Below are 19,644 nucleotides of genomic sequence, written 5' to 3'. Positions count from 1 at the left end.
TTAGCACGTTAAAACACTCAAAAGACAACATGATCTTTCTAAATCCTAAGCTATCTTAAGAGAAGATATTTGAAAAGGGTTCTAAACCCTAGTGTTTGGATAGCGCAAATATGTCAAATAATATTTCGTTTGTATCGTAAACATATTTTTTAATTTATTTTTTTAAATATTTTTAATTACTTTTTTTATCTCACATATATCATATCACATCACATAAAAAATATTGCAGTAATTATTTCAAATAATACTCTATCCAAACAAACTCGGTTTATTGTAAGAAGTACAGTAGGATTAGACTGACCATCATATGTAGGATTTCTGTCTTAAGTTTAGATTTGTGGTACCACACCCAAATCTGTGTGTCCAAACGACATGGCCATTTCTGTCATACACATAATTTGTTTACTCAGCCCCCTCTATGTAGAATAATAATAAGATAGGTTGGGTTATACATATATATTATCGTTACCCAAAAAAAAAAAAATGATCTCTTAAATGCTACGACACTACAGATGTTTTAGTGAAAATAAGACCAGTGACATGCGAAACTAGAGACATATCTCGGTTACGAAAAAGAAAAAAAAAATTGCAGTTATTTGCTTTTTTTATTGTTTACAAATCTATCATTCCCCTTTCTCAGTCATCACAGGTTAAAAAAGGATCGTACATGCTAGAAATGAAAAGCCTGCCTTGGCTTCTATCATCAATTTGGTAGGCCAAAAGGAGAGAAGAAAGAAGAGAGGAGAAAAGAATGTGGGGAATTTAGGCTTCATAAACTTTGCACTCCTCATCAGCAGCGTTTGTCTTGCAGTAGTCTTCCAATGGGTCTCCGCTCCCGTCAATAAACAAGCCTGGCCACTTGCTTGCAACCAGATGAGCCAAATCCACAACGCGTTGGCTGCAAAGTGTCAAGAATGAAATATTATTCTCTCTTCAGATAAAAAAAAGTACGCTAGCATTTGGACAAACAGAGGAGATGCTTGCTGAGCAGTGGTTTCTTCAGAAAAATTTGCTAATTGTGCTTGTTTCCATGCATGCAAACTGACATCTTTCTTTTCTTTTGTTAAGGATGTCAATCAACATTTTTTTTTTAAAAAAAAAAAAAAGAGGAAACCTTTGTACCTGTATCCCCACTCATTGTCGTACCAGGCAACCACCTTCACCATGTCATCTCCCATTACCATCGTCAAGGAGGAGTCAATGGTGGAAGAAACATCGGTACATTTGAAGTCGACAGATACAAGAGGAGCATCACACACGTCCAATATGCCTTTCAACGGCCCATCAGCAGCCTTTCTGAATGCAGCATTCACGTCTTCAGCCGTCAGTCCCCTCTTCTCGACGTTTACAACAAGGTCAACCACGGACACGTTAGGTGTCGGAACCCGGAGCGCAATGCCATTGAGTTTACCCTTCAGCTGCGGCAGCACCAATGACACTGCCTTAGCTGCACCCGTGCTTGTTGGGACAATGTTTAGTGCTGCAGCTCTGGCTCGCCTCAAGTCCCGGTGTGATGCATCTAAAAGCCTCTGCAATAGAACCACGCAAACTCTAGTTATATAGGAGAAAGCAATGCAAGCAAGTACGCTTGTCATGTTGTCCAGAAGGCAAATTATGTGTCTTTTTTTAGCATACGAGCACCTGATCACCAGTATAGGAGTGGGTGGTTGTCATTGTTCCCTTCACAATGCCTGCAATTGTTCATTAGTATTAGTCTGTGGTAATAAGAGGTTGAACTTTTGTTTTCTTTTGTCTCAGTCAGTGATCAGAAAATAAGGGCAACTTCTAAAGGGAAGCAAATGCGCAGTAGTATAATTTATTTGAAGGACGTCAGATGCTTACCAAATTCTTCATCCAAGACCTTCACGAAAGGAGCCAAACAGTTTGTGGTACAAGAAGCATTGCTGCAATTTGACAAATGGTAAAGTTCCTTTTTAAAAAAAAAAAAAAAAATCAACGTATGGATTGGCAATTGATACATGAAAGATACGAGACCATGATTTTAATACTTTTCCGACATGTTGTGGAGATGGTTAATCTACGAATGTAAAGAGTTCTGTGTAATCTACCTTACGATATTAGAGACCTCGTGGTAGTAATCCTGCTCATTCACTCCCACAACGTAGGTTGGGATGTCAGCACCTTTTGCTGGAGCAGTGATAATGACTTTCTTTGCACCAGCTTGGATATGCTTCCCAGCTCCTGGGCCATCCACAAATACGCCTGTTCCCTGATTTCAACAAGCTTAAATTAGTAGAACGCTTTCGTATACTTGTGCCAGGCAACCTTTAACGCGATTTCCATTACTACAAAACCAACTCCACAACCATTAGGAAAATCTTATCGTCAAGGAAAACAGTTGATTCTTCAGCCTTGAGTATTCCATTATAGCTCATTAACGATCAAAGGCATTTCTTAAATTTCTAGATTCAGCGTACTCCATATGCCTTAGGTGCCTGGGTTCCTATAAGCAAGAAGCGAAACAAGAAAACCAATAGGGTAATGTTACTTTAATCAGCATCAATCTATATGTCAATGTATTAAGGTCATAACCTACCCCAATTAACATATTCCTTTTCTTCTCGGAAGGAGAGCTAAGCCTAAAGTAGGATTTGAACTTACTCCCAAACTTTAAAACTTCAGTAAGCACCGTTCAATCTGTTGGACTCCTTCCAACTCTAACTGCCTCACAATTCTCATGGCAGAAAACTTTTATTGCTATTGGTAGCCCAATGTCACAGAGCTTAACTTGATGAGACATCGAGCTGAAATTAAGAAGAAATTCAAGCTTAGGAAATGGGATAGTGCAGTGTATACCTCAATAACGATATCAATGCCAAGGTCAGCCCAAGGAAGCTTGAGAGGATCCCTACTGGAGACGACCTGAATGGGCTTTCCATCAACACTAATGGTCTCAGTGTCCACAACTTTAACATCTGCCTTGAAGGTTCCAAGCATCGAATCATACTTTAGCAAGTGAGATGCCTGTATATTCGGAATACAAGTTAGTGTTTAATGTGTACTTAGTACAGTATCAATCTGCGACCCGACAAATGGCCCTGTGAATCTCTCTAGGAATGTTTAGCACCAAGACTTACATTCTTAACACCTGCACTGTCATTGACAACAATGACATCAAGTGGTGAGTTCTTTCGCCCATGCCAGCACCGAAGGAAGTTTCTGCCAATGCGTCCAAAACCATTTATTGCTACCTTCAATTTGGCAACAGTTTCTCCCTTAACTGGGGTTGATCCTGCATTCTTTTATGCATAAAATCCCAAATTAATGACAGAGACCATGTTAAGAGTTCAAGGTTGAAAAGGTATGCAGTGATAGTATCAAATGATCATCTGCCACCATCATAAGTATTCTCCAAAACCTGTAGTTTGATTTTGAGTGTATATGGGTGAATCTTTCAAGTACGTGCATTATCAATTCTTGAAGAAAGTAAAATGGTAATCCTAAAAGAAAACGTTAGATTCACCAGACATTCATTTCATGTATGTCTACGTGTCTTGCTGATTGTCCATTTAAAAAATGAAGTCTGGCATGTGCTGAGTCCAAAAAATCAGTGAGTACTATTACGCGAATCTTGTTTTTCAGTCATATTCCAATGACCTTGTCGTTGATATAATAATCAGTGATCTCCTACAAGGTTTACAAGTAATTAGAACCCAAATTTTTCAAATTTCTGAATAAGAGATTATGATCAGATTATCCAAGGAATAAAAGAAGAAGAAGAGGCAGTTCCCTTAACTTGCTAGATAGTTCCTCAAAGTGAAAATAGCTTATAATTGGTTTGTTTATCATGATTGCCAAGCAAACTGGGGCCAATTTTTTGCATTATCAAGAGCAAGCAAAAGTCAATCTGCTAGTCTCATGGATGGAAAGGGTACCAACTATTACAGGAACCATTACATTGAAATTTGACTGATCAAGTTCCTCTGCTAAAGAGTTGAGAGTGCGAGGAAAATGTCAGGATTAACTAACTGATGATGCAGCCAAACATGAATCAATAATCAATTCTCTACTGGAGTAATTTCAATACATACTTGTCTCTTTGGGGTAAGTTGGACGGCCGCTGCATCAAAGAAAGAAGTTTCCCTTGAATTGGTAGCAAAGGTCACACATCCGCTGGATCTAAGACCAGAGTATTCATCTACTTCAAGTCTCTGCAAAGCCACATAAGTTGATTCATTACGTATCCTGGAAAAGGAAAATGGACACTAGGACAAAATAAATTGAGAAAAAAGACTGACACAAGAAAAGGATATGAAGAAGTGGAGATCAGGAGTTGACCTTGGAGAAGGAGTATTGAGTAGGGAAGGAGTTGTAGTGGGAGGTTTTGGAAACGAGCCTTGTGTTAGCAGGGATTCTTGAAGAAGCAAGAGCTGCATGAGTACTGGCCATGGCTGCTGCAACTAAGTAACTAAAACTACAACTCCTCCCTTCCCATATTTATAGTTACATACAGCACAAATGTGTGGGGTACGTTCCCGTTGCCAAAATCTCAACTAGAAATTATGGTTGCAATTGAATTAAGGGATTGAGTGGCGAGGATGGTACACAAAGATTTGACACAAGATAAGATCGTGTGGATTGTATTGGTCTGAACCATCAAAATTCAGTGCTAAAGATGGTTCACCCATCCCTCTTATTCCTTGATTGCCCCTGCATCTTTTGTGAATTGACGCCTTCATGTCTTGTTATCCGCTACCACAAATTTTTATTTCGGAGTAAGCCTACTCCTGTCTCCTGCTGCATGAGGATGAGGTAAAATTGACTGATAAGTGGTTTGCATGCAAAGCGAAAAGGCCCCACCTTCGTTAGTCCCAGCTAAATGTCCTATTCGTTTTTCCTTTCTTTCCTCCTCCTCTTTTTTTTTTGGAAGGATTTCATTGACTTGCTCCTTAGAGAATTCTTAGTCCTAGACAGGATGCTTAGCTCATGGAAACCTATTAAAAGCTAATAGAAAAGTTGAGTTCTACTTAATTCTGAAAATCTCAGTCCAGGTCCTTGTAATTCGAATAAAACTCCTCCTTTCACCGCGATAGTCGAATAAAATCTCAGGGCAAGTTCCCCAGTATACTGGACCAAGTCTGATACGAAAAAATGGGCACTACATCGCAATTTTAAACGTCGGAATGTGAGGTAATTTGTAGGCTCTAAACAAGCTCCGATGTTAGCCAGAGTCGGGACAAAACAAACAACAGCTGTAGCTCAGTTCCACACAAGTTGCAGGAGGATGCATTTGCCCACAGGAGTCTCAGTCGACAGATTTTTAATTGTCATGTTGCGGGCAATGATTAGCATTCGTATTTGCTTTAGTACTTCTTTACGAGAATTCAATTTGACTGCTTAGCCCAAAGGAGAAAAGATGCAAAAAGCCGAAGTAATTTGCAGAGCAAGGAACTCTGTGATATCCACAAGCAACACCGGAGCTAAGATATAGCACCTGCTCAACCAAACAGGGTCGGTTACATAATTTATCACTACACAGAATAAATCCGGGTAGGATATGCATTCTTGTGATACCGACGCAAGCAAAAGCTTAGAGAATCCATCATTCTTCAGTGATCACAATTCACAACCATTATTATCCAGCTGTCTTCCATGAACATCAAAAAAATCCGAGTATTGTTCCAAAATCCAGCTCTCAAAAGAAGAGCAAATTTACCAAAATTGCAGTGAGCAATTTTCTCATACGACGGCCTTGAGACTCTACATACGAGTTATTGTGTTTTCACATACAGCGAAAATTCATGAGAAAACAGAACGACAATAGAATCTTATATAAGTGCCTCAACTTCATCCGAGTTAACATCTGCTCCATTTGGGGTATTTTCTGATCGCAGCTGATTTGAAACATCATCTATAGCAGAGTTCAGCTGTGCAATCTTCTCTGATAGTTTCTTCCGCTGTTTCTGGAGACAGATCATAGCACAACTCAGTCATAAAAAGGTACCATGGGCACCTATTTCAATAACTATGCAGAAATATTTCAAGCTGGATTACAAGTTAAGGTGCCGATTCAGCTTCCCCACTTAGCAACATGCAGAAATAAAGTCATATCAAGTCCTTTTAACCATGGCAGATCTTATCAATCTTGATAGTCCAAAAGCCATGCATGAATATTAGAGATGCTTTGAAGATGAACTAATTCATTTTATGGGAAAAGGAAAAAAAATGAAAAGAAAATTACATACTAGAATGCGATTAAATCAAGGTAAGCCACTGATGTAGGATCAACTGAAGTAGGCACAATAACAGTGCAAGGCAAAAAATGCTAAAATTTGGTCATCCTAAAGCTATCTACAGACATACCTACCCCTATCCCTGATACTCGAGGTGTCCCCTATCTTGACAGGGCACTCGCAAAGAGAAAGAAAAAGTAAAGATCCTTTTTTGTCTCCATGGAGGAAAGATCATCGTGGATAATAACTGTAAAGAAACTGCTTACCTCCAAAGCTTTGTCTTCATCATATATGAATTTTGGCAATTTTCTCATCAGGTCCTTTTTGTCAGTTCCAGCTAGTGCACTGCTGATCTGCGGACAGCAAACAGTTTTGTTTATACTATCAGTTTCCTACTCTCTCATTAAGCACTAACAGTCTTCAAGTACATCAAATCTTTGCATAAGGCTGACTGATCTATGGCCAGCTTTCCAGATTAATAATTTGAAAGAGAAAAAGTATAGAAGCAGAGTTTCATAAATGTCAATTAGGATTGCTAAAGTTTACCACCTGAGGTGCATATACACAACCAAGTGTCCCAATAACTAATCCTCCCAAAATAAAGCCTCCGAGGAAGAGATTCCCAGTGCCTGACCTTCCATCACTGCCATTAGATAAGAAACAAGTCCAATATAATTCCGTATAGTTTGGAGTACTGTCTACATGATAAAAAGCAGGGAAAATATGAGAACAATGTTCATTTTTTTTTTATCATAATTCAATCCCATTTTCATTTCAAGTTTACATCTGCAATGATACTTGTCAACTTCACTTTCGTCCTATGCTTTCTATTTAAACTTACTCAAAGTTGCACAAGCTTGGTACTTTCTCACACCCATTTTGTACAAAAAACAAATGCAAGAATCTGATGACTGTAAGACAAGATATGAGCCTTAAATATTATGTCATTTTGGTAAGAGCCATAGAGACACCAATAGAAAAGATTCACTTTTTCTCGATTGCATGCAAATGTCAAGTTGAAAGTATCAATAACTGTCAGTGATGAAAGGCCTACATGCAGCAAATATTCTATCAAAGTAATCTGATGTACCTAAGAATAAGTCATACAAGTTTGATGGAAACTATACCTATAGGTTGCACGAACAGTCAGCACTCCTTTAGATATGGATGATTTCCTTGAATGCCTCAGACCAAAGGACAAGTTGGTGGGAACAGTGCTTCCCATACATTGCTCTAATGTCTTCAGAGAAGAACCTAAAAAAATTAGAAAGCATTCAGAAAATTGCAATCACACCCTCAAAACAAGAAGTAAACTAGAAAGAAAAGAATAGGGAGTGAACAAAATACTAGCTAATTGTTATGCACTTTTATATTTATCATTAAATTTTGTAAGCCTCAGAAATCACGACTAATCAAGTATCTAAAATATGCTTCAACTTTATCTGAAGGTTTCTCTCTGTTTATAAAACCTTTTTGGGTACATATTGATCCCAAGGCTCAACAAAACAGGAAATATAACATCCACTGATGTCAGGTCTCCAATATTCTTGTGGATTTATGCTAGATAAATGTTTCAACACACAAAAACACAAATAGCTTGCTTTATCTTTGTTCATATGCATGTAGGATCCATCTGATTTGCATGGTCAATATGTCTTGAGTAGCGCAAAATGTGTTCTTGTTCAAAATGATCAGAGGATACCATGATAAGACTCAAGTCACTCCATCTAGCATCTCAGAAGTGGGGTGCCTTAGCTCACATCTTGGTGCAACTTACACTGGTACTGCAACCCAGTGGATGGCTACACTAATCCCAAGGAGTAAAACCAAGGGGATTCAAGCCACAAGTTAGTACACAAAACTGACCTACAGAGTTAGGCAAGCCGATCGTGATTAATGCATGGATACAAGCCCCAATGAATTAAATCTCACAGTCAACAACGCCAAATAATAGGTCAAGCGCACTTGAATTGTCAAACAAGTCTTTCGCTTTGCATACCCTAAGTGTCCGTAAAGGGATCTAGGCTTTGATATGCTAAACTGATACTGATTGAAGTCCATACGGATCGAAGGATTGAACTGCTCTCAGCATTCAAGAGGCTAATCATCTCCAATATGATCTTCACAGACCTTTTGAGAAACCCATTTTGAAGGACATAGTTCTGAGAGAACACTTGATTACTAACAAAACAGAGCAGGTAAGATAGCAATGCACAAGATTTTCCTGCTTTGAATCGAGGAAACAAATTTGTGAGCATAAAACTTGAACTGTTGTTGAGCATAATAAGTACCTACATTTGTGAATAGTCAGTATGTGTTTTTTCTGTTCTGACTGCTTTAATTTTCCCTCCAATTTCTACTCCTCATTTTTTTTCACCCGAGTTGAGAATCACAATCTGTTGACTGAAGCCGCATCAATCATAGAGTCACTTGCATTGACATAACAAAGATAGAATACCTCAAATCATGTCCATAACGGCGGTTCAAAGACAAGTTTGTTGGGACCTACCAAACTCATGAGAGGAAAAAAAAAAATGCTCGCTTTTTATTATTATTATTTTTTCATTTCTTTAGATTTCTGTTCACAACAAAGCTCCATAAACCTTGACCCAGAGAAAGTACATTTTAGATCATCGAGCTTACATCCGTATCAACAGAAATGAGAATTGGGAGAAATACCTGATGATGAGGGTGAGGAATGGAATGATGGGTTCTTAGATAATACCAAGGAACTTGAAAGAGTTGCCATGGCGGCTGCAAATAGCTTACAACAGAGTGTGTGTGCGCGCACTTGTGAAACCGAAGGGGCGGCGATGCCGGAGACTGGAGAGCGGAGAAAGAGGATCACTTTACGTATTTTTGGCTTCGATGAGATCGATGACGGCAAACATAGCTAACAACGAACGGACTAATTAAAAGGACACAGTTCGTTCATCCTCCAACCAACCCATCCCACCCCCGTAAGCAAAACACAAAAACAAAAAGGAAAAAAAAAAAAAAAAAAAAGTACCGTGTCTTTGGCACCCAAGTGGAAATGCGGAACATCGATGCTTTTTTTTTTTAAATTTACAAAATTTTTAAAGGACCCCAATGTCTTTGTCCCTAATGTTTTGACAAAAAATTTTGGACCCCAATATTTGGCACCTTATGTGATTTTAGTCCCTATGGTTTTAGTAAAAACAATTATGGTCCCCAATGTTTTCAATCCGAAGTAGATTCAAGACAATTGACAGATTTTCTCGATTATTGACCAAATCATTCACATGCAATCACAAGTTCGTTAAATTAATTTTTTTTTAAAAAAAAAAGCTGCAACACAATAGCTAACTTTGAATAATAAGAATAAGCGATCGCACATAAGTAACTAATTAACCAAGAAAAAAATGAATTTGTTAAATATAAGTTAAAATAGAGTGGTAGAGACTAGAGGGTTTTTTGCTTAGGGGGCGTGGAGAATGACAGTGAAAATAAGTTTCAGATCGATGAAAATTTGATGCTCTGACATGTTTTAATTTTGCAATTTAATAAATTTCTTTTCTTAGCTAGTTTAATTCGTTAGCATGTGACTTATAAGCCCTTCATCTTGCTGTTTAAAATTAGCCACTATTTTGCTTTTTTTTTTTAATTTTAAAATTCAATTTAATGAACACATGATTACACGTAGCTAAATTTTGTCAATAATCGATAAAAGTTGTTCAAATGACCCAAATATATTTTCAATTGGGGTACATTTAGGACCAGATTTACTTTTGTCAAAACTTTAAAAACTATAATTATATATGTACTAAACATTATAGATTAAAACTACATATATATTTTATCCTTAAAAAGAGATGCTTAACTTTTGACCCTCGAGTGGCCTATCCCTTTTTTACTCCTAATAATAGGTAGCTACAAAGGTTAGATAATTTGTTCCCGCTGATATTAGTGTCAGGGAATGTGTTCTGGTATGAAACTAAATTTTAGTTAGACTAGACTACTGCCTTTTTGTATCTTGCCATTTTTCTACATATTTGTGTGATATAATTGATGTGTCGGAAATATACATCTCGTCTCACGACATCGGTCTATCCGACCATTAATTCTAAAATTTGGCACATATGATATATATATGTATGTATGTATACGCAACTGTTGTTGCCCTGCCGGCTGCATTGCGCAACGGGAGTATATTTGTGCGGCATGATCCCATCTCGCTGGTAATTTATGCATGGATCGACATTGCTGCTTCGTACGTTATTCATGCGAACAACCCAATCAAATTCTACGACGGGAAACAACTCTGCATATGACCAAGTATTGGTAGTCCCAAGTTGAATAGATGAAGTGACAACTCCTGGTCTTGGTCTCCTTCGATTTACAGATAAAAAGTAGTACCTGTCTGTTAATTGGGTTTTCTAGCCCGTATAGGTATAGCAGCGGGAAGTAGAAAATTAGTCGTGGTCGTCAGTCATGGCTGCCGGCGGCGGCGGGGCTGGAGAAAGATCGTTAGAGGAGACTCCTACGTGGGCTGTTGCTATTGTGTGCGCTGTGTTCGTGATCATTTCTTTCCTCATGGAACTTGGGATTCATTCCCTTGGAAAGGTGAGTCCGCTGTGTTTCTGATACTGGCAGGCAGGCTGGGTCTACTCAGTCTGCTGATCTACTTCTTTCCTCAAGAACCATCCTAATTCAGACTCATGTGTAGCAAGCTGGATTTTCTTGATCTTTTCTTTTCGTATTAATTAATTCTTGTGGATGGCACCCAGTGGTTTCAGAAACGCCAAAACAAAGCCATGATCGAAGCTCTGGAAAAAATTAAATCAGGTTGAACATGAACATATATATCATTTGTGATCTTTAAATTATACATATTGACTGGCTAGCAATCCAGTCCAATATTGTTACTTATAGGAGTTGTAGGATTTTACCTTAGTATGCTGATGAATGGCTGATGAATTGGGTGGCAGAGCTGATGATACTGGGGTTCATTTCCCTGCTGCTCACCGTGAGCGCCACCTATATTGCAAAGATATGTGTTCCAGCCAAACTCGGAGATAAGTGGCTGCCCTGCCCTGAAGATTCGTACGAGGAGGAGGAGGACAAAGGAAGCAGTAATATTGAAGATGACAGCCGTAGGAAACTACTGCTACTTTCCCACGCGGGAGAAATGGTATGGCGTCGAGCTCTGGCTGCTGATGGGGGTGACAAAGATTACTGCGCTGCTAAAGTGAGCATATCCACTCTGACGTTGATTGTTCGACGAGTTTTAATCTTAATTTGCTGCATACATATACATACATTACAAAATGATTAAAATTGCTGCTGCTGCTGCTGCAGGAGAAGGTATCGTTGATATCATACAAGGGAGTGCATCAGCTGCACATCTTCATATTCGTTCTTGCAGTTCTTCATGTCCTTTACAGTGTCATCCTCATGGCCCTCGGTCACGCCAAGGTAACTCAGCTTGTCTCAACTTCACTACTGTCTTCTTCTTCTGTCATTCATGACTTATTGACTGGATTAATTGCACGGATTAGCTAGCTTAACTGAAAAAATAAAATTATTAATGGGCTGAGAAAAATTATCTAAGCACTTCTTTCTTTAATTGCTGGAAAAAACAGATGAAAAAATGGAAGGCCTGGGAATTGGAAACCGCTTCCTTGGAATATCAGTTCTCAAGTGGTAATCCTCCTGCCCTGTCGCTTTTCTAATTCCCTCCTGTTTTTATGTGCCTTTTGAGTTCTTTAATCGGGCGGGCATCTTCTCTCACGCCTCAAAGTGTTGTTAAAGCCCAATCAGTTTGAGCAATTTTTTGGGGCACAAACCCATGTCGAATTACGTTCCAAATAGGCTGGTCATTTGAAACTGCAGATCCGGCTAGATTCAGGCTGGCCCATCAAACAACTTTTGTGAGGCGTCACGGTGGAATGGCCAGAGCACCGGGAGTGAGATGGGCCGTAAGAGATTTTTTTTTTTTGTCTTTTCTTTATTTACTTCAGCTCACATATATATATATATATATATATATTATATATAGGGAAATAATTTGTAGTTTCCCCACCGCTCCACTTTATGCGCTAAGCTAATTATTATTGCCTGCCATTATTACCTGCCAACGCCACGGAATCTGAGTCTCTGTAGGGTGGGAGGATGTCAGGCATCACTTGTAGCTAGGCTGCAAATGAGTCGAGCCTTGATTTAATTTCATCGAACTTGAACTCGAGCTCGAGCTCGAAAAAAATAAAAAATAATTATTTTATTTTTAAAAAAATAAATAATATAATATTTTTTCTTAATAAATAATAAAATATTAAGGATATTTATGTAATTTTACTATTAAAAATAAAAAAATATATATATATATATACTCGAGTTCGCGACCCGAACTTAATATTTTGAGTTCGATCTCGAGCAGAGCTTGAATCGAGCTGCTCACGAGCAGTTCGATTCGTTTGCACCCCTGTTTGACGCTAATATGTCGTGTGAGTGTTTCTATGCGTCTTGGGGTGCTTTGAAGTTGCAGAGCTCATCTTTTATCCCCTACTAGAACTAGAAGTAAAATAACCTGATGGCAATAATCTGAATCTTTTTGCTGAAGGCAAAGCAAAAGTGGACTAACTAGACAGAAACTTCTCCTTTAGTTTAAGATTTTTGTTTTGAATAAATAAAATAAAAACAGGTGGCATTCTTGAGGCAATTTTTTGGTTCAATATCCAAGGTGGATTATCTGACGATCCGCAACGGATTCATCAACGTAAGTGATCTCATCTGTTATGATCTTCCACCCCCCCTCCCCCCGCGCTAAAGCTAAGCACACGGGATCCTCAGTGCCACTGACAATTCAGTGCCATTTCTATATTTATGTCAAGTGTTCTGTTTATTTAATTTGTCATGTACTAGTTATTTTTAAATTTCTTCTATCATCATAAGATAAGTGGGATTGACACTGAATTTGGCACCGAGTAGTGACATAGAGGATCCCAACTGAGCTGAGCTGAGTTGATCGACTAGATTTCGCACTTTTAACATGAACTCATTTTGACAATAAATAAATAATGGACCAAATTTCAGGCGCATTTTGCTCCAAATGCCAAATTTGATTTCCACAGGTACATCAAAAGATCCATGGAAGATGACTATAAGAGGGTCTTGGGAATAAGGTTTGTTTCATTACATTGTTTAAAAAAAAAAACCAAAACAAAAAAAAGAATTTAGACTAAACTAAACTATACATGCTTTTGACTTCAATGCGCAGTATCCCACTGTGGTCCTTTGTACTCTTCTTTCTGCTTTTAAACTTTTCCCGTAAGTCTCTCCCAAATCTCTCTCTCTCTCTCTCTCTATATATATATATGTGTGTGATTTTAAAACCATTTTTTGCCGATATTATTGTTTGTTCGTCTGATATTGCATATGTATTTCATGGAATCAGGTTGGCATACAATATCCTGGATATCCTTGATCCCACTTCTCGTAAGTATACAAGCCACGAACAGATTGTGTTAATTATTTAGAAGCTAATTACTTTATTCGAACGAGTAAATAACTGGTTTTGTTCTGTTGTTTAAACAGCAGCAGGATTAATGCCTTCTTCCTCTCTCGCTCGCTCATCATATCATATCATATATATGTTCATGTATGGAATTATAATGCAGATACTCGTTTCGGTGGGGACCAAACTCGAACTGGTTATAATGGAGATGGCACAGCAAATCCAGGACAAGACTACAGTTGTTAGAGGAGCTCCTGTGGTGGAGCCAACCAATGACTTTTTCTGGTTCAGTCGCCCCCACTGGATCCTCTTCTTAATACACTTTACCTTGTTCGAGGTGAATTCCCCAAGTGAAGGAAGGGATATTATCCAGTTTCTAATCATCAGAAATTAAGCTTCTTACACCCAAAATACGTCTGATAAATAAATACGTATGCACGTGATACTGAATAAAGATAGATCATCTGTGCTATACAGAGCATCATACTTATTTGATGATCAATAATTCACGACTTTGCCTTGTTTTGATTCAAGTTACAAGTGTCTGATATATATATATATATATATATATATATATATATTTCTTGGCTTTGCAGAATGCATACCAAATGGCATACTTCTTGTGGTCATGGGTAAGTATAATTAGAATGAATTAATTATTTGAGAATACAAATATGTGAACCGAACATTGAATATTTAATATATATTATTGTACTTCATATCTTTCCATTTGAACTTTTTAATTTTTTTCTCATGAATTTGAATTGAATAATGCGAGGTGCATTATTGAATTTGGATATATTATTTACATTTTCTCTAAAAGTGTCATTGAGGTTAATAAAGAATGCAAATGATTCACGCAGTTCAATTATCTTAAATTAGCTATTTAGTTGTCAATTGAAATTCAACTAGTTGGATTCTTTTATTATTATTTTTGCTTAATATTGATAAAGAAAAATCACATAATTATGATTTGTCTTGTGATATTCATATCAAGATTCTTCAAAGGAATATGATGGATTCTTTATATATATATTTCCCTTTTGTTCTAAGAGTATTTTTTTTTACAATCCTAAAACTTTGGCTAATGCAATTGGTCAACACTATTTCGAGTAAGAAATTGGTTCGTTTGGATAGGCACAACAAAAACTAAGACCAGTAAATGTTTATACTCTACAATGTGGTCATGCGAGACATACAAATCATCAATTGTTCTTCTTACACTGGAAGCTGAATTTTCTCATTATGTGTATCTTGGGATGCAGTACGAGTTCGGGATCGGTTCATGCATGCATGAGAATTTGGTGATGATATTGCTTCGAGTATTCCTTGGGCTTGCCCTTCAAGTCCTCTGCAGCTACATTACATTCCCTCTGTATGCCCTGGTAACGCAGGTACACACACACACACATCTCCAGAATACTGCTGCTCCTGTTCTCTTTTGATTCAAATTAGTCAAATAGCAAGGTCGCCAATATTATTAAGGAGCCAACTTAACTAAGTAATTACAAGCCGGCCGGCTATCTCGTTTTGTAAACATTTGCAGATGGGATCTCACATGAAGAAAGCAATTTTTGAGGAGCAAACTGCCACGGCTCTGAAGAAATGGCATCAGGCGGCTAAGAACAGGAAGAAGCTGCGCAAAGCAGGGGCAGCAACAGATACTTCTACTAGTAATGCCAATTTCACCAGCGGGGAAACCACCCCAGGTCAAGGTTCTTCACCTCTCCATCTGCTTCACAACTTCCAATGCCGCTCTAGTGCTCCAGAAACAGAAAGTTATCCTGCTTCTCCAACGTCTTATCAAACTGATACTGAGCTTTCAGATCTTGAAGCTTCCGCCCGCGGACCTACACATGACGCCGCATCAGGTAGTGCCACAGATCATAGAAATGTAGACCCCCATCGTGAAGATTTTTCATTTGTTAAGCTCTAGTTATGTATTATAATGCGCCACAAATCCGCACCAACACTACCAGTCTAGTGCATATTCAAGATTGAATTTTTCCCCCTCTTAGATATACACAAGTAGATTTAGCCAGGAATAGTCTACGCTGAACGCCAACCTCATCACGTCACTCTCCCCTTTAAACTAGAGTCAATTCAAGCATTCACCCAAAAAAAAAAAAAAAAATTCAAGCAATAATATCAATGAAGCTAAGAGGAAAAAGTACTGAATAAGCTCTGTTGTTGATAAGGATTCTAATATACAAATATGTACATATTCATATAGACACACACATACACATGCATATATGTATATGTTTTAATGTTTTTTTTTCTTTTTAGTGTAAGTGAAAGGTCACAAACCAGTGCGAAATCTCTCACTTACACTCCTTCATTTAATACCATCGTACCACTTAACCCATTCCTCCTCCAATTAGGGGTGCTAGTAAACCGACCCGCTAGTGAGTAGTTTGTGAAGAACTCGATCAAACGCTCGATTCAAATTTAGTTTGATCGAGTTCGAGCTTTAGTAACTCAATAAAGGAATCAAATTGAATTCGAGCCTCTCTTCGTGTTGCTCGAGTGCTCGTTGAATAGTTCGATTAATTTTATTATTTATATAATATATTTAATATTGATTATAGAATAACCAATAAGGGTTGAAGTTTTATATAATTTACACAAAATTTTGTATTTTGAGTACTCAAACTCAAAAAGATTTGAGAACAGTAGCAAGCCTTATCGAATTGAGTTTGAGTTTTAATTATTCTTTCGTCGAGTCAAGTCGAGCTATATAAATTTCCGCTCGTTTGAGTCGAGTTCGAATTCGAGGAGACTTGCCTATCATCGAGTTCGATCTTAAATATAGTATTACTCGATCTCGACTTGACTCGTTATCACTCCTACACCCAACTTAGAAAAGTTCCCCACAATTTTGACTTGTTTTAAGTTGCAACAATATAGATTTGAGCTATTAATAAGCATTGTAATCTCAATTTTCGAAATTACAATACTTAAAGAATTAGTTTACCCAACTCATCTGACATCATAACATATCATACTCATATCGGATTGACAATTCAGATGCCACGTCCTTCATCAAATATACACGTTTACTTCCACGACAATTATACAAATTTAATTTGTCCTTCGCATTAACTATGCAAGAATTGCAGCCAGCAGTTGATGAACTTGTCTCTCTTCCGAGGAAATCTGTTACTAACATGCATCTTGATCCAACCCTATGCATGGGGGTCTACGATAGTTATATCAGTAAGTATACATCATGCCCTGTCCGAAGAAAAGGAAAGAAGGGTCTATGATAGTTATATCATTTATTTTGATACATCGTGCATGTGAGGAGACAGACGATGGGGTTCAAGAAATAAGTTAATTACCGGATTCCAACCCATGTTTTGGTTAGACAATGCCATCTTTTAATATAAACAACACGATGGATCCATTTCCAAATTCCAGTTGATTGATAAGGAGAAAGGGATTTGCTTCTAATCAAAGCATTTGGCAGCACACAAGACAGAATTGGACAAACATTCAAGCACATCATGTTCGACCTAAAGGAACTAACATCAAATATTTAATGTCTAGGAGCAGCTCACTCAAGCTAAGGTATCCACAAGTCAAAGCTTTGTGGAATGTTAGTTAGTAAGACGATTACCTAATTCATTTAAGCGTCCACATGGTTAATTACAACTCATTATTTTGGTTGGATTTGTGCATTGATTAGTACGCCACCAATTTTCGCCTTGAAGTCCCACAAATTTGTTTTGGCACCGACGAAAGAAGAAAGAAAATCCAATAAATCTACGTTCTGGGTCATGCTTCACCTGCTTAATCATTAAAATGAGGACCTTGTTTGTGAGTAAAAAAAAAAGAAAGAAAAAAGAAAAGTGGGGCGGGGGTCACAAAAATAACCTCTCAGTGAGAGCTCCTAGCTTTAATCAGAAAGTTCTCAAAGAGTCGTCGGAATATGGAGCCTCTAATCATTCCATCATTGCTATCATCGTTGTTCACAATTCAAAGCAAACTTCACGACGTCAGAAGATAGATTAATGGTCCAAAGTGTGCCAAGATTGTTTTGGACTATTCACGTCTCAAAAGATTAGAAAGGGTAATATGTAAATAGTACGAGTTTGATCATCCATGATTATTTCTTCTCAGGTTTTAGTGACCAGCCTCCATTTTTCCTATCAGTATCACCTGTCAGATGCTCTGACGATGGGTTTCGTTATGATTCACCAAAAAATGCAGAAGGGATTGATCTGTTATGAAGTCAAATCATTTCTTCCCGATTACAGCATGACGTAGACCATCCAACAAAAGGTTTACTTCATTGCCTGCAGGAAAGAACTCAACATTGTCATGATAACAAACTAGAGTGGGGCGTCTATGGTTGAGCTCTTGTGCAGGGGGACTCTTGCATCAGCCATGCGTATGCTTTGTCCCAGAAAGTTTATATTGATCTCGCTTCCCCGTGGCGTACTAGCATATGCATAAGCTTCCTTGCGTTTTAGAAAATCTATAAGCCACATTAGTGCGAAGGTCCAATCTCAGGTCCTCCACGTAGTCATTCGGTTGAACTCCCTCTTCCCCACATTGCGTCAATCGGGCCATCTAAACTCGGTTCGGCTCGATTCATTTAGTTGGTAAGATATTTGGATTCCAAATCATGAGTTTCGTGTTAATATATGCGAATGACTCGCAATATATTTGTGTTTTGAACTTAATTTGTGTTGAATCCAAATTCATTTATTACTCTTTAATTTTGTTAGTATAATTACTATAACCATTAAGTAGTAAAGTTAATTTGCAATCTACAATATTAAAACTAGAAATAAATTAGTAAAATGTTAGTTAAAAAGTACATCAATCAACACCAATAGGGCTTTTAGTTTCAGATCGTGTAATAGACTAATAGTAATAGTCATTAGTCACTAGACTACTAATAAGTTTTTCTCTTTAAATATATTAATTTAATGAATCTAAAGTTTCTTCAAAGCCAATACTAATTACTAATAGTCTAATTATACATTACATATTTAAAAATAATACATTTATAGTTATATAATTATGGGCATGTATATACATACAAAAAATTACATATCAAAGTATAAATTTTTTATATACAATGGATCAAATCTTAATTGGATTGAGCTCATTCATAGCCACTCAAATTCAACTCATATTTTAATCATCAGATTTTAAATTTAGATCCAAACACTATCCGACCCAGAATTATAGTAATGGTACGCTCGACCCTTTTTCTTTTGGGTGAAATAGACAGAGCTCGGGTCGAGCTGGCCCCATTGACAGCCTATATTACGTTCGTGCCAAAAAAACCGGCATATCCAGGTTCCAGAGGAAAGACTTTTAGAACATTAATTCAATTTTTAGAACATTTTCAATGAGCTGTTTAGCTTCGTCCGTTAACGAATGATAGTCAAGTGTTGTTGAGAATGAGCTTTAAAACTAAGGGCAGAATTTATCCTTGATATCTGAATGCTCCGAATTGAGAGCTCATTTATGCCACTTGGTGACTGGTTTAAAACTGAACCTACCAAACACTATTTAAATGAGAATTAATCTTGTATATACTATCATTGTTGGATGGATAATAAATAATTTAAATTTGAGATTTAAATTTTGTATATGTATAATGCATTTAATTATGATAGTGTATATAATATCAATGTATATACGTATTGAATTTTTTTCTAATAGGTGCTTAATAAATGTTGGTAAACACATTTAAATTACGCTTAACTTATCATGTATATGCACACACCAAATCTAGCTTTGTTTCCAATTAAATTATTTCCTCTATCTCATTGAAAGTATCATGCTTTTTATTTTAAAATGTCCCAAAATATTTGTTATTTTACCAAAATCAAAGCTAATTTTGATCTCTCTCTTTACTTTTAATGTTATCTCCATATTTATCTGTATTTTATATTAAATTCAAATTTGAAAATTGAATTTTAGATGGCAACTTTAGAAACAAATCCACTAGCA

The 19,644-nt window shown here is 37.2% G+C and overlaps 3 protein-coding genes across 4 annotated transcripts; 1 reads left to right on the top strand and 2 right to left on the bottom strand.

The window, feature by feature from the left end:
• Nucleotides 1–565: 565 nt before the first annotated feature.
• Nucleotides 566–4,459, bottom strand: LOC113712439 (glyceraldehyde-3-phosphate dehydrogenase B, chloroplastic). Its single transcript, XM_027235866.2, has 9 exons — nucleotides 4,300–4,459; nucleotides 4,053–4,172; nucleotides 3,099–3,260; nucleotides 2,818–2,985; nucleotides 2,070–2,230; nucleotides 1,843–1,904; nucleotides 1,642–1,691; nucleotides 1,123–1,529; nucleotides 566–898 (listed from the first exon to the last, which is right to left on the bottom strand). Exons 1-9 carry the CDS (start codon nucleotides 4,408–4,410, stop codon nucleotides 763–765), a joined length of 1,377 nt encoding a protein of 458 aa, XP_027091667.2. The 5' UTR covers nucleotides 4,411–4,459; the 3' UTR covers nucleotides 566–762.
• Nucleotides 4,460–5,477: 1,018 nt separating this feature from the next.
• On the bottom strand, nucleotides 5,478–9,160 carry LOC113712531 (uncharacterized). Its single transcript, XM_072068046.1, has 5 exons — nucleotides 8,874–9,160; nucleotides 7,322–7,448; nucleotides 6,744–6,837; nucleotides 6,461–6,547; nucleotides 5,478–5,924 (listed from the first exon to the last, which is right to left on the bottom strand). The coding sequence occupies exons 1-5, from the start codon at nucleotides 8,941–8,943 to the stop codon at nucleotides 5,790–5,792; spliced, it is 513 nt and encodes a 170-aa protein (XP_071924147.1). The 5' UTR covers nucleotides 8,944–9,160; the 3' UTR covers nucleotides 5,478–5,789.
• Nucleotides 9,161–10,362: 1,202 nt separating this feature from the next.
• Nucleotides 10,363–15,902, top strand: LOC140015303 (MLO protein homolog 1-like). 2 transcript variants are annotated; one of them, XM_072067399.1, is made up of 14 exons: nucleotides 10,363–10,778; nucleotides 10,943–11,000; nucleotides 11,144–11,403; nucleotides 11,514–11,630; nucleotides 11,798–11,858; nucleotides 12,048–12,133; nucleotides 12,856–12,930; nucleotides 13,248–13,336; nucleotides 13,432–13,481; nucleotides 13,609–13,649; nucleotides 13,832–14,005; nucleotides 14,265–14,300; nucleotides 14,934–15,062; nucleotides 15,215–15,902. In XM_072067399.1, exons 1-14 carry the CDS (start codon nucleotides 10,647–10,649, stop codon nucleotides 15,602–15,604), a joined length of 1,698 nt encoding a protein of 565 aa, XP_071923500.1. In that variant the 5' UTR covers nucleotides 10,363–10,646; the 3' UTR covers nucleotides 15,605–15,902. The 2 variants fall into 2 exon arrangements, with proteins under 2 accessions (XP_071923500.1, XP_071923501.1); XM_072067400.1 differs by lacking the exon at nucleotides 14,265–14,300.
• Nucleotides 15,903–19,644: the final 3,742 nt, after the last annotated feature.

Source organism: Coffea arabica, chromosome 10e, assembly GCF_036785885.1.
Source record: "Coffea arabica cultivar ET-39 chromosome 10e, Coffea Arabica ET-39 HiFi, whole genome shotgun sequence".
Taxonomy (NCBI): domain Eukaryota; kingdom Viridiplantae; phylum Streptophyta; class Magnoliopsida; order Gentianales; family Rubiaceae; genus Coffea; species Coffea arabica.
Note: the sequence above shows the minus strand (reverse complement) of the source record. Positions and strands in the feature narration are given on the sequence as shown.

Bases quoted from the DNA above. Each gene is read 5' to 3' on its own strand.
- LOC113712439 (XM_027235866.2), bottom strand. From the start codon at position 4,410: ATGGCCAGTACTCATGCAGCTCTTGCTTCTTCAAGAATCCCTGCTAAC. The intron at 1,530-1,641 runs GTGCTCGTATGC...GTTCTATTGCAG, and splicing joins ACTCCTATACTGGTGATCAG to AGGCTTTTAGATGCATCACA. The intron at 899-1,122 runs GTACAAAGGTTT...GACACTTTGCAG, and splicing joins GACAATGAGTGGGGATACAG to CCAACGCGTTGTGGATTTGG.
- LOC140015303 (XM_072067399.1), top strand. From the start codon at position 10,647: ATGGCTGCCGGCGGCGGCGGGGCTGGAGAAAGATCGTTAGAGGAGACT. The intron at 11,404-11,513 runs GTGAGCATATCC...CTGCTGCTGCAG, and splicing joins AAGATTACTGCGCTGCTAAA to GAGAAGGTATCGTTGATATC. The intron at 15,063-15,214 runs GTACACACACAC...AAACATTTGCAG, and splicing joins TGTATGCCCTGGTAACGCAG to ATGGGATCTCACATGAAGAA.
- LOC113712531 (XM_072068046.1), bottom strand. From the start codon at position 8,943: ATGGCAACTCTTTCAAGTTCCTTGGTATTATCTAAGAACCCATCATTC. The intron at 7,449-8,873 runs GTATTTCTCCCA...TAATTTTTTTAG, and splicing joins TTCCTCACCCTCATCATCAG to GTTCTTCTCTGAAGACATTA. The intron at 6,548-6,743 runs GTGGTAAACTTT...TGCTGTCCGCAG, and splicing joins GTTGTGTATATGCACCTCAG to ATCAGCAGTGCACTAGCTGG.